This window comes from Canis aureus, chromosome 23 (assembly GCF_053574225.1).
Source record: "Canis aureus isolate CA01 chromosome 23, VMU_Caureus_v.1.0, whole genome shotgun sequence".
Classification (NCBI taxonomy): Eukaryota; Metazoa; Chordata; class Mammalia; order Carnivora; family Canidae; genus Canis; species Canis aureus.
The window spans coordinates 35,847,241-35,861,680 of record NC_135633.1 but is presented as its reverse complement, the minus strand read 5'-3'; the positions used below and the strand labels follow the sequence as shown (position 1 = coordinate 35,861,680).

The following is a 14,440-nucleotide window of genomic DNA, read 5'->3' as shown; positions in this document are numbered from 1 at the left end:
ATGAGTGGAGAAATAGAGCAAGCTGCAGTAGCTAAAGAGTTGCAACCTAAAAGAATTAAGTTACACAGTCTCTGGGGAAATTGCCAGAGAGGTGTCTTAAAAGCAGAATCCATTCCCATAAATAAAAGATGGACAAAGGTTCTTACTAGGATGAAAAAATAAAATCGAGAGGTCACTGACAGTACTTTCCACCCCAAGATTTTAGGTTTTTAGATGTTAAATTATAACATCAAGAGTTTTGCCCATGGTTAGCCCATGGAGAAATATGAATTGATGATAAAATACTGGTTCCTGATATTATTATCCCTGATAGCATGCTTTAAATCTCTCCTCACATAGGATACAGTGTTGGGTAGTGCACAAAGTAAATTAAGCAACCATAAATTTCATTATGCAAAAGTGATTTATAATCTGTAAAGAGCCTCATAAATGTTATTAGCAATGCTAACATGAAGAAGAATAGAAAAATGGGAACAGCACCTCCTGGGAACAGCATCTTAAAGGCCTGTTTCAGAAATAGAAGAATAAGGTTTCACATCATAAATACTCGGTGGGATAAATGGCTTCCCAGGGAAGTGAGGCCTGAGGGAGAAACAGCAGTTTCACATTTGCTTCAGTGTGATATTGGGAGACATTCCATCTGGTGCTCGGTAGGAGAAGGGTCTACTTCCTTCCACAACTATGAGATGACTTATTTAGTTTTGCCTTGGGGCGCTGTCACAGCCACTTATCACCAAGGAAAATTAAACATACCGAAGGCTGGATTCCACAATGAGGACCGTGAATCTGACATAATTTGCTGCAGCCATATTCATGAGTCTTGAGTGCAGTAATGATGACATTCAGACTAATGTGATCTTATTATTACATGCTGAATGTTTACTTTCCATTTCCCTCTTCTCCAAGGGTTTTTACTTTGGGAGCAAAGCTGGCATGAATTGCCCATTCCCCAGGGAGGAGTGAATGCTAGGTCAACTGGAACAAAAGCATGGCAGCTGTCACATTTAGGCACTGATACATCATCACACACATTATTTCTCAAGTGCATCACCCACAGCAAACCACAGAGCTTATTAGCACATACATAGCTGGCTCTTCAGAGGAGCATAAAATCAAGGGTGTATATAAAAGAGATGTTCTTTTTATAGCATGCCACTGCATGACCTCTGTTGCTCACCCCCACCTCTTGGCAGTGTGAAGCTTTCCTGTGTGTCTCTCTCTTGCCAGCCCCAATCTGATTTTACCTTCTTGCTCCCGCGGTGGCCCATGTTTTCTTTTGTCTTCAACTGTACCATAATTATGTTTATTTATCTAGTTTTCCATTCATTCATTCATTTACTCATTCAACAAATAAGCCTTGAACCAGACTCCGTGACACATGCTGATGAACATAACCCTGCTCTCTGCCTTCAGTGAACTCACAGATTAGACAAGGAGACAAAGTATATAATAGATGATACATCAAAGGATAAAATTGGAATTCAGTCATGGCTACAGTAATTGCCAAGGGAATTCAAAGAACACAAGCTAGAGCATGAGCAAGGAAGTCCAAGAAGATCCAGCATCACATGATTTCTTGACACCTGGAGCAAAACTCAATCTTTCTATGAAATGTATCCCTGGATTTAGCCTAACATCTTCTGTATCCAAGGGTGACATCCACTCACAGCTTCTAGGACTGTGCTATTTGGGAAGAGAATCCTAGATACCATCCCTCAGGGCAGGAGGAGTTTATCTCAACATCAAGAGTTCAGGAAATTCCTATTTTTTTCTATTGCAGCCATCAGATAATGTTGAAAATCATGTTAATATTGGACATCAGGTTTTATATATATATATATATATATATAGGACATCAGTTTTTAAATTTTTTCCAAATAAACCCCTTGAGAAAGTCTTGGTATAATGGAAAGACTTTTTTTTTTTTTAAGATTTTATTTATTTATTTATGATAGACACAGAGAGAGAGAGAGGCAGAGACACAGGCTCCATGCATGGAGCCCGATGTGGGACTCGATCCCAGGTCTCCAGGATCGCGCCCCGGGCCAAAGCAGGCGCCAAACTGCTGTGCCACCCAGGGATCCCAGTTTGACTAAAAACTGATTTTAAAAGAACCTTAAGGAATCCCTGGGTGGCTCAGCAGTTTAGTGCCTGCCTTTGGTCCAGGGCATGATCCTGGAGTCATAGGATCGAGTCCCACATCAGGCTCTTGTATGGGGCCTGCTTTTCCCTCTGCCTATGTCTCTACCTCTGTGTGTGTGTGTGTGTGTGTGTGTGTGTGTGTGTGTGTGTGTGTCTCATGAGTAAATGAATAAAATATTTTAAAAATAATAAAAAATAAAAAAATAAAAGAACCCCAAAACTTTGAGTTCTGACATCAGATTTATTCTTTTACCCTGTCAAGTCCCTTTATCACTTCAGGCCACAGTGACATGCCCTAAAACCACATTTCCCATACCCCAGTCTCTGGTTTCCTCAGTGGCATGTAAAGGCAGCAATGCTTTCAATATTCTGTGTGCCCCTGTGATGCATCCCAGTGGGCCAACCAAAGTACCTTTGCCCCTGGCTAGACTTTTATCAGCCCAGCGCAGCCACACTGGTATTCATATGATGATAAGAGACAAGAATTCTCACTTTGATTAATAAAACGTCTTTGATTAAGAAAAAATGTGAAGATAAAATAATTTTTACTTAGTAAGTATGGTTTGTTTGGTAGGCAAAATATTTTCCCACCTAGAGCACATGGAAAGATAAAGCTGTCACTGATTGGGAATCAGTAGATTGGGTTATTTTCCATTTCCTTCCTACTCAATTTGTTCTTGAGGCTCTATTTAAATAATCTTATAATGACTAAGCGGCACTTATATACACCGATAGTTGACAGACTAACAGAAAGAAAGGGACAGAGTCAGAGTCCCAGGCGTAGTTCCTTTATAGCCCATTTTCCTATCAGAACAACAAAAAAACCAAATCAACATGGAGCCTCTTCCTGAGATCCTCTATCCTTGTTCACCATGTAGGTTACTTGCTTATTATAATCTATTGGAAAAAATTTTGATTCCAGCATGTTTGATTGTTACATTCTCTCTGTGTCTATTTATTCACACCTCCCTCAGCCAATCCTTCAAATGCCATTTGATTTGAGGCATTCGATGAAGTTCGAGGCACCTGGGTGGCTTAGGTGGTTAAGCGTGAAACTCTTGGTTTCTGATCAGGTCATGATCTCAGGGTCACGGGATGGCTCCATGCTCAGCAGGGAGTCTGCTTCCCCTCTCTCTCTCCCTCTGGCCCTCCCCCTGCTTGTGCTAGCTCTCTCTCTCTCTCTTGATCGCTTTCTCTCTCGCTCTCTTTCTGTCTCTCTGAAGTAAATAAATAAATCTTAAAAAAAAAAAAAAAAGATATTTGCTTCACCCCTTGTAGAATCTGAGCAGGGAGAGCCACAGAATGCCCCCTTCGGCCTGAAAGATGCACATGACTAAAGGGCCTGTCACATTTTCTATAATTCTCAGAAAGCACATTCTGTTTCTCCATTCCACATATTTCCCACTCCACACTGAAGATGAACAGCAGCCCATGGGGAGAATGGGGAGTGGAGAACTCAAAGGTTTCTGTGAGGGCAGGACCTGCCAATGGTCAAGTCTGGTTCTCTCAGATGTGATGAGGTACCAAAGGCTCTGATGTCCCCTCCCTTCTCTCTATCTCTTCTCCCTGCCTCTGACCACCTCTTGACGATTTCATCCGAATCTATGTCCTACATTTAAGAGAGGTCAAGATAGTCTAGGACAAAGTCCAAGGAAGAGTAACCAGGAAGGTTAGGATCTGGAAATCACATCCAATGAGAGTAGACGAAGGAAGTAGGGCAATTTATTCTGAAGGAGTGGTAGCCTCAAGGGACGAATGAGCACTTGATTTAAAGATCCTAGTGCCTATCAAGGAGGAAAGTTTAGTCGTACTCTGTGTGACTGTAGAGGACGGAACAGGGAGCAGTGACTGAAAGTCATAAAGAGATAGATTCTACATCAATCTAGTGTGGAACCGAGAGACTGCCCTCTGAGAGGGTGAGCCCTCTGGGAGGGGGTCCTTGTCGCTGAAATTATTCCAACTCCAAAGAGGAGTCTCAAATAAGGACTAGGAAGCTGCTAGTAAGACCACACTGTGCTTCCTGCAGGATTCATTTTTGCCACACATTTTAATTTTTCAGGATTTGGTACATTCCGTGTGTGTGCTAATACCAAACCCTCATTTTCCCAGGGAGATGAATAAGCGTCTAACAGAGGAACAAGCCAAGAAAACCTATGATCGTGCAATTAAGCTAGAACAAGAATTTGGAGAATATTTTACAGGTAAGTTCATTTACCCTCGTACTGTGAGAAAGGATCAACTGTCTAGCATTTGGCATTAGAGGGGGCTCTGGGCCTTACCAGGGCCCTATCTGGGCCCTAAAACCAGGCCTTATCTGGGCCCTAAAACCTTCCTCTTGAGTAATCCTAATTTCCCTCTGCTTTACCTATCTGATCCAGAACTATGGATCTCTGTTTTCTCTGGATTTAGCTGCAGCCAGCTCTAGATTCCCACTGGCCCTCTGCAAAAGCATGAGTCACAGATGGCACTGAGTTGTCTCCCACTATTAAGATTTTAGGTGGGGTGCCTTGGTGACTCAGTCAGTTAAGTGTCCACTCTTGATTTTGGCTCAGGTCAAATCTCAGGGTCCTGAGATTGGGCTCTGTGCTGGGCATGGAGCCTGCTTGGAAATCTCTTTGTCACTGCTCCCTCTTTCCCTCTCTAAAAATCAAAAAAAAAGGAAAAGAAAAAGGAGAAGATTTTAGACATTAAACTATCTCCCTGATATCATCAGAATACTTGAAGAGGAAACTTTTAGGACCCAATTAGGCAACATCCAAAGCAGTGCCTCGTGAGAAGCAGTCTCATGGCTCCATTCTCTGCTTCAATGACCTGCAGGTCTGGCTCCCGTTAGCAGCAATTGAACAAGATGCTTCTTTGTGTTTCCATTAATTCCATGTCAAGGCCCAGTGCAAAACATTTCTTTTCTTTTTAAATATTTCCTTGGAAACATGAAGTTTGGGGAATAGGGAAAGGTTTTCTTGCCCTGGTCTCCTGGGTTCTCTACTCTATCATGCTTTCATGAAACACTGGTCAAATCCAAAGAGTAATCCAAAGGAGTCCCTTTGGTAATCGAACTTACAACGAATGGTTTAGAAAGAAGAAATTTCTTCCTGGATTACCTTTTGAGAAGCTAGATGCTTTACTGTTTGCCTTATACAGAATATGAAAATGCCAATGGCTTAGCGGTGTGCAAATATGTTGAACCCAGTAATCTTGAGTAAAATTTCAATCAATAATAAAGGTATGGGTTATGTTTTATCCCAAAAGAAAATCCAGGTATAAACATCAAATCACAGTTATGCACATTTTGACCAGTGGTTCATACTCAAAAGTAAAATAGAGTAATCAATATATTCTCAGGGTTGTTTTTGAAAATCTAAACTATGTCTCAGTAGCAATTCATTGATTATCTCTGACGTCCTATAGATAGTATTGACATGTTTTGGAGATCTATCTGTAAGCTAACTTAGTTCAAAGGAGATTATGAAATATACTTAAATCTGCTTCAGGTGACTTGGGTTTTAGGTAATTCACAGGTTAACAGTTTGTTTATATTTCCTCTTATTTATGTTTCTTATAAGTAGCTCTCATAAGGCATTCTCAACATGAGCAGCCCTGTTATGGCAAAATATCAATTTATAAGATTGCTTGGAGAATGAGTGTGGTTTCCCATTAAGGGTTTCGGAGTTGGAGGGGTTAACTCAATTTGCCTCCACAACCTCATTATTTTCTTGGTGTCTAAAATGTCTAAATTTCTGCATCTACCAAGGTTAATACAGTATACAGAATAAAAGGCCAGATTTCTTTGATAAGCAGGGAGATCTCCATCTGAAAATTGATCAGTGCCTAGTCCGGTATCTGGCCAACAGTAGGCACCCATAAAATTTCAACATATAAATGATTCATTGTCCAGACGAAAAACAGACATGGAGAAGGTAGAAAGACTGTGTGTAACTAATTTGTTATCTGATCTAGGACATGCATTGAAAGCATACTTCTTTTCTTTTACTCACTGATGTGACCTCGCTTAAGTAAATTTCCCACTTTGTCTTACTAATGCAAGGTAATAGAAGTTTCCAGATGAGTTTGTCTGTCCCTGGTTTGAGCTTCTGCTGTGTGATTGATGACTGTTCGTCACCAACAAGGCAGTGATTCCTAACTCTAGCGCGTTTGCTTTTGTTCTAGCTATTGTCCAAGGAGACACCTTAGAAGATATATATAATCAATGCAAGCTTGTTATTGAAGAGCAATCTGGGCCTTTCATCTGGATTCCCTCAAAGGAAAAGTTATAAATTAGCTACTGCACCTCCGACAATGACAGAAGAGCATTTAGAAGAACAAAATATATATAATATACTACTTGGAGGCTTTTATGTTTTTGTTGCATTTATGTTTTTGCAGTCAATGTGAATTCTTATGAATGTACAACACAAACTGTGTGAAGCCATGAAGGAAACGGAGGGGCCACAGGGTGGGACAGAAAAGACATTGCAGTATGCAGGAAGGCTTTGGTTTGCTCAAAGTGCCAGGTATAGGGATGAACCTCTGACGGGCTTTCTGCCCAAGAGATGGGCAGCCTCCTCACCCCAGCAGATGTCCAGAGCTGATTTAGCTGCTGAGCTCTCTGTGTTTTTTGCTTTAAAGAAAAGTTGCCAGCACTTGAACTTCACCAACCTTCCCATTACCCACATCTGTAATTGGTACACTTCGAATTTTATAACTATGCACACTCTTTGATTTCTTAACGAACAAAAGAAAGAAGGAAGGAAAAAGGAAAGGAGTCCCTTTGGAGACGGCATAATAGCAGGGAAGGATAAGTGTGTAGTTTCTTTGACATCTACAAAGATGAGCATTTCATAAAATTCACAAGTGTATGGAGGACTGAACCTCACTGAAAGGAGGGGATTCCACCTGAGGTTAGCTTTATGATTGTTTGTTGTCTATTTTGCCATTTATAAACTGAAAGAAGGCACTAAAGATGAGAATAATTTATACAATAAAAATATATTAAATGTATAGAAACGAATTTCTATAGGTTAAAAAAGTTTTGTGAAATATTTTGTAAAGACTAATTGAAAGACTAAATGAATGCACTATCAGCAGATGATCAAATTCAAGAACTGAAAGTTGCACTCTCCCTTTTGTTGCCAATGATACATTAAGAGCATCTGAGTTCCTCCCAAAGTCTGACCAAGACTTCTCCCTCACTTACCTCCCATGATCTCCCTTCCATATTAGTGACACACTCTCATGGAGCACATCCCTTATGAGTTGCCCTCATGGGTATATTTGGAAGACATTTGGTTAATGCATCTCTAAGCTGATGGCTTTCAGAGACAAACTCATGCAAATGATCTAAAGAGAAGTTTTTGCTTTTATCGTTTTAAACAACCTGGGCCTGCCATGCAAAGAGTTGAATAACTGTTCCTAGTTACTTACATGCAATTCTCAAAGGATCATTTAGTATGTTAGCCAACCATGAGTAATTAGGACTTTTTTTTTTTGTCTGTTTCACAAGTAACTGAGGGTTTTTGTAACAGCCAGAGATGGTATCGAGCCATGCAAAGATCTGTTCCAAGAAGCACTATTTCTTTGAGGAAGAGAGAAATACCTGGTTGGGGGGTGAGGGGTGCAGACTTTTGTTTCCGTGTACAGGGCAAAGAGAACCACAAGGAAAGACAATTAACAACTTTGAGCTCAACCAATTGAACTGCCTTTTTCGGGGGCTGCACCTGGACCAAGTTTATTTTTTAGCAATTATAATAATGATGATTTAAGAAAAAAAAAAACCTCCCGAAGCCTATATCCCACTTTAGAGCTGATGATGACATCAGTGTTGCTTGTGCCCACGGTGTTTAGAGAGAGACTTTTTGGTGATCTCAATAACCACTCAACTCTGGGTTCTATGCATGCCCAGACTAAGCCCCATCGCCTTATTTCTGGGGTACATCCAGACCTGGCAGGGATCCTGCCACACTGTGCAGCAAACCAGCATGCAGGCTGGGATGGGAGAACAAGAGATAGAGCCATCAGCAGTGATGGGGCTTCTTCACAGTAAGAACATCGGAGCTCAGAATGAGGGTCTCTTTCCAAAAACAAGTGTTGCTCATCTTACACTACCATTGTCTGCCTCGCTGCAGTCACTAAAACAAACACAAAAATGCAAAATTATGCACCTACCTATAGTCTTGAGGCTGCCTTTGCCAATGGAAGGGCTAGCAATGCATTTTCCCTCTGATGAAAGTTAAATTTTTGGAGACTTCCTTAGAGTGCTCAAAATGTTTAAAGATATGTCCGTGGCTGCAATTCGCCAGTTTCAGGTCAAGGCCTAGTTTCATCAATATTGCTGCCAGAAGTTTCTGCCACCAGAATGCCATTCCTGATCCCAGCTCTATTTTTAGGCCACCATAATAACTTCTTTGGTTTCTCAACTGAGCATGCAACCATTTATTTAAAGGACTGTCCTTAATGAGTAGATGTTTCCGCGGGTCGTGTGATGTGCTTTCCATTTAATATTAAGTATTGCTGTGGCTGAGTACAATCAAATTGAACCACCAACCCTTGGTTTTGTAGTAATATAATTATTTATTTTCCTAGTGTAGATGCTTCCAGATTAGAATTGGCATTTGCACTGATTTTTTTATGTAGATTTATATAAATATATATATACATATATATTTGCTTGAAGAATCACCAAGCAAATTGGTGAGAGGGTCTTTTCCTATAGAATTTACACCTCCATTTGTTGTGTTGTCTTGCGCTTCCCAATGTTGAGGTCTCGAAGGCTCCAAAGAACTGGTGTATTTTGCAGCAAATCTGATGATTGTATGGATATGGCAGGAAAGTTACCCAGATTACATCTGGTGCAAATGCACTTGGAGCCTGGGGCCAGACCGGTGCTAACACTGCAAACTTTGTCCGGAGCTCTCTCCAATCTGAAGGCTTGCTGGGGGCGCAATGTCACCTTCACATGCTGGGCCCTTTCGGAAAAGTGCCAGATCGTGTCACTGGTGCTATTTTTCATGCTCTGGTACAATGTGTAGCACCACGGGGGTCTCAGCCTTACCAAAATCGAAATCACATTTGTCAGCGAATTGCAGGGGCATTTGTTTTTTGCTCTCCTCCCACGGGATCTGTTGGCCATTTCTTTGCCGGCCTCTTCCCCACCCCCACCCCCACTGCCCCAAGTTCATGGCTTGGCTCCACCTGCTCAGTGAGCCCATTTTTATGGAAGCCAAAGCCGAAGCCTAAGCCGCACTCAGGTGCCTGTGAGCTGTCTTAGATCCTACTGCCAGCCCTTCCAGACTCTGAGCCAGGGAAAAGCTCTCCACTCCTATGGCTCTCGCCTCTGGTTTTCCCTCATTCCTTTCCTCTGCTCTCCTCCTTCCATTTCTGTCTCATTCCTTCTCTCTTTGTGTGCACCTCTCCTTTTCTCCTACTGACCTGTCTTCCCCAAGAGCTGCCTTTCTTCTGCAGTCTCTTGTTACTCCCTCCCCTTCGCTCTCCTATCTCTCTACCTCCTTTAGTCTCTCTTCCCCCTTCTCATTCCCCTTTCCCCTGCTTTCCTGTCTTTTGTCTTCTTCTCCCACCTCTGAGTATCTTCTCACCCATACTCTGCTCCGTAATTTTTCTGTCCTATAAGGGCTCATGGCTGATTCGGACAGCAAGTCCATACACTGGACCGATGACACAATTCCTGTGGGTCACCGTTTCACTTGCACAGCCCAGAAAGCAAAGCTGAGCATGAGGTCCTGGACTGGAGCCAGCTCCAGCTCGCCTCACCGAGCCAGCCTGCACCGCTGCCCTGGCAGCGAGGATGCATGCGCTCTGGGCCCTGCGGCACCTGGGTGCCTCTCTGCCTGAAGGCTGCTCCAAAGGGAGCCCACTCCCAGCACCACCCCGTGGCTCTGAGGACAGTTCCTCTCTATAAAGGCAGACTCTGGCCCCAAAATCATTCTGACAGCAAACCTCTTTCTTCTCATTGAAGCCATGCCATCGCCTTGGTTTGGAGAGAGACATTTTTTTCCCTCTCATAAGCTTTTTTTTCCCCCCCATTTTCATGTGAAGCCCCCTCTGCTTTTCAGCTGGTGATTGCTCTGGTGAGATCGAATGGACTCGCTGGTGAAATAACATCTCTTTTTTTCCTGTCTTGGTCCTGCCTAAATTCCTACAAAAGTATTCAAGTCAAGGACTCAGGCTAGTTCCTAAGCTAATCGTGGTAATTTGTCACTCCTAGGGGGAGAAGGGGACATTTCTCTGAAAGCATGTGGAGTGACATACTGACAACTGATTTGCCAGAGATCTCCCTACAGAATTCTGTGGATATGCATTTTACTTCTGTGTATGTATGGTCTATGTGGTATGTATATCGCGTAATATACATACTACACTGGGTATGAATGAATATGGATGGAAACCCACACACACACTCCAGTCTGTAAATATCCTTCCTCACTGAAAACTGTGCTTTGGAAATCATTTCTTGTACAGCTGTGCAGTTTCTTGTAGCAGCTGAGGACAAGCTAAGACAGGTGGATGATTTTGATAAAGATCACCTAAAAGAATACAGAATCTCCCTAGCAACTCATGAGGACAGACAACCCAATGGCAAGGTTGACTCCCAATGGGATGGCAAACTTTTCTTCTCTCCTTTTTGAATTTGTGTTTCCTAAGTGTGTCTTAAATTCTGAGTGCACCAGGCTGTACCCGTTAGATCCTTTCAATATGACAGTTTTGTGCTTCTCTCTGACAGGACGTTTCTCCATCGAGCTGTAGTGCAGGATGGGAGGGAGGGGGAAATACTCTTTGCCTGGGCTGGAGTTTACAGAGACACTGCACAGCTTACACTCCTGTTAAGTGTAAATATTCGACACTTCCATTCCATTTGTGTAAAAAATAAAGCACACACAATTATAAAATCAAGATGTATATTTCATACTCAGTGTGTCTGTGCATATTTATTGCGTTTCTAGTTGTCAGCGGTGGCCCCCTTGTAAAATGCTTGATAGAGTGTTTATAAACATGTCATGGTTTTATTATGAGATATAAATATTAAAACATTTTATACTTTATAGCAAATTATTTTCTCCCAAAGCATAATTTGTCTTGCTTCATGAAGTAAAGAATCATCCATTTCTATTTTTACCAAAGTGATCTGATTTCAGAGCTAAAGTATAGTTAGCAGAGGCTTGCTCTGAAAAACGCGGGCACTGCTAAGAGGAGCTAAAGTGATATTTTTACATATTTTTAAATATTTGGTTGCTATCTGGCCTGCTTTTCATCAGGATCTGGCCAAGAGTGAACAATGTGTTACAAGACAGGTTTTTTAAAGACTCTCACTTCTATGTGGAAAAAAAATCCATTCCCCAGTTTCAAAACTGTGAGATTCCAGAAGATACTAAGAATAGAAAAAAAATTTTTTTCTTATTTAATACTTACAATGCGAAGAAAGGCACAAATTGGAGAGAAGATGTCATTATTCATGTACCCTGGGCCACAAAATATACCAGCTCCAGAGATCTGAACATGCCAAAAATGTCAGGTTTAAGAACCTGAATCTGCCAGATAATATTCTCAATTCTTCCTGCTAGGTTAAGCATATGTCCTGTCATATTGACATTCCGACAGCACAGGTCTGACAGCTAGAGGACCAAAACAAATTCCTCCTGTGGAAGGAGTGGAATTTGGCCCCTAAAGCAATTACTGGGGAGTATGTTTTGATCCACAATAAACTATCACATAATTGGGTCAGTCATTTGGGAAACCAGACTTGACCACACCATCCATACCATCATGTGGCCCACAGGAGTTTCCACCAGGTGTCCTGTCCCTGGCCCTTGGGGCTTGGCAGCAGTGAGCAGAGATAACATTATAAGACATTGACTGGGGGCACTGGGGTGACTCAGTTGGTTAAGCATCTGCCTTGGGTTCGGGTCATGATCCCAGGATCCTAGGATTGAGGCCCGTGTTGGGCTCCCTGCTCAGCAGGGGATCTGCTTCTCCCTCTGCCTCTCCTGCTCCCTTTGCTTATACTCTCTCACACTGTGTCAGATAAATAATTTTTTCAAAAAAAATAAAAATAATAGATTCAAAAAAAAAAAAGAAGGCATTAACTGAGGCTGCAAGTCCAATACAGGTGTCAACTTTCAACAACATTCCATTTTTAACATTTACACAGTCTCCCAGGCTTAGTATTAATGATAGCACTACACAAAACCCAGATTCACTCCAATAATGGGTATGTTTATTCAGGGTGGGGGAAGCTAGAGGAGGTTTTGGCTTCTTGTTTCCCTATTTACCTTCTATGTAACTAACTACTTCAAAAACATGGAGTCTAGAAGTCTCAAAAACTAGAAGAAGTGGATTGCACACCTCTGAACCTCAGAGGGTCTTGCTACAAGCCTACAGTCTTTGTAGATATTCTGAGACTAAAACATCTAGTGACAGACTGTAAAAGCCTGAGTGGGGAACAAAGCTAAGGAACATCCATAGAGGGGACACCAGCTTTCCCAGCACCACCAGACCCAGTGTCCCTGAAGTTGTCAGGCCACGATGTCATTTATGGGTCAGGACTGCCAGGTCTCATAACCCCACTAGCTGCTCTCTGTTCCCTCTTGGACATCTCAAAAGGCATGACTGCTATCATGACACTGATCCCCACCCCTTTCTAATGTTATGGCCTGTGTCAAGTCCATACTTTCTCCCCAGTTCCCCTCAGCACAGCTGGAGCAAAACTAGAACTCTTTGATTACTCTTTAAATGTAAAATCACCTTAGATGCAGATTCTGATGTAGTAGATGTGAGAAGGAGCCAAGAGCCTACATTTCTAACAAGCTCCCAGGTGACATTAATGCTGGAGTGGCCAAGCTATAAGTGTTTTTCAAACTGCTACTTATCACCACCAGTATGTCATAAGCCAGCACTTTTTTTAAGTTAAATAGAAATTAGAGTGTCTCACAGGTAGTAAGGATACATACTGTTTCATAATAGCAGACTCAAAAATACAGAGAACAAACTAGTGGTTGCCAGAGGGGAGGGAGATGAGGGGAGATGCAAAAGAGATGAGGAGGATCAAGAAGCACAAACTTCCAGCTAGAAAACAAAGAAGCCACAGGGATGAAAAGTATAGCATAGGGAAGATAGTCAATAATATTGTAATAACTTTGTATGGTGACCAATAGCAACTACACTTACCATGGTGAGCATTTCATAACGTATATAATTGTCACATCACTAATTGTACACCTGAAACTAAGATAATATTATATGTCAATTATATTTCAATTTTAAAAAATTAAAATAGCATATTAATATCAAAAAAAGAAGAAGAGGAAAAACATTCTGGTGGAGGCACGTAACAGCTCTCTGCAAATACCCACAAGGGTTTTCAAACTTGGGAGAGTGGAGGTTCTGAGGATGTAAATAACAGCTCATCCTGATATCTAAGCCTTAGAGCTGGCTGAAAAAATGGAGGCAATGTGCCTCCTGCAAATATAAATATTCAACAGCCAGACTAGGACCCCAAAATTACCTCCAGAAAGAATTAATAAGATAAATAAACCATTAGCCAGCCTTATTAAAAACAAAGAGAAAAGACTCAAATTAATAAAATCACGAAGGAAAAAAGAGAGATCACCACCAATACCAAGGAAATACAAACTATTTTATCCTATTTTTTTAAGATTTCATTTATTTATTCATGAGAGACATACAGAGAGAGAGAGAGAGAAGCAGAGACATAAGCAGAGGGAGAAGCAGGCTCCATGCAGGGAGCCTGACGTGGGACTCGATCCTGGGACTCCAGGATCACACCCTGGGCCCAAGGCAGGTGCTAAGCCGCTGAGCCACCCAGGGATCCCCTAAGCAATTTTAAAAACTTATTATGAGCAGCTATACGCCAGTAAATTAGGCATTCTAGAAGAAATGAACACATTTCTGGAAAACCACAGACTACCAAAACTGGAACAGGAAGAAATAGAAAACTTGAACAGGCTGATAGCCAGGGAGGAAATTGAAGCAGTCATCAAAACCTCCCAAGACACAAAAGTCCAGGGCCAGAAAGCTTCCCAGGGGAATTCTATCAAACATTTAAAGAAGAAACCATACCTATCCTACTAAATCTGTTCAGAAAGACAGAAAGGGATGGAATACTTCCAAACTTGTACTATGAGGCCAGCATCACCTTAATTCCAAAACCAGACAAAGACTCCACCAAAAAGGAGAATTATAGACCAATATCCCTGATGAACACAAATGCAAAAATTCTCAACACGATACTACCCAATAGGATCCAACAATACATTAAGAAGATTATTCA

The 14,440-nt window shown here is 41.7% G+C and overlaps 1 protein-coding gene across 33 annotated transcripts in view; it reads left to right on the top strand.

The window, feature by feature from the left end:
• Positions 1–11,046, top strand: part of DLG2 (discs large MAGUK scaffold protein 2) — a 1,979,996-nt gene extending 1,968,950 nt beyond the window's left edge. For all 33 annotated transcript variants that reach the window (XM_077867259.1, XM_077867261.1, XM_077867262.1 and 30 more), the window contains 2 exons: positions 4,252–4,343; positions 6,310–11,046. In XM_077867259.1, the coding sequence (XP_077723385.1) occupies positions 4,252–4,343; positions 6,310–6,416 (199 nt within the window). In that variant the 3' untranslated portion in view covers positions 6,417–11,046. The remainder of the gene's footprint in view (positions 1–4,251; positions 4,344–6,309) is intronic.
• The last annotated feature ends 3,394 nt before the right edge of the window (positions 11,047–14,440 follow it).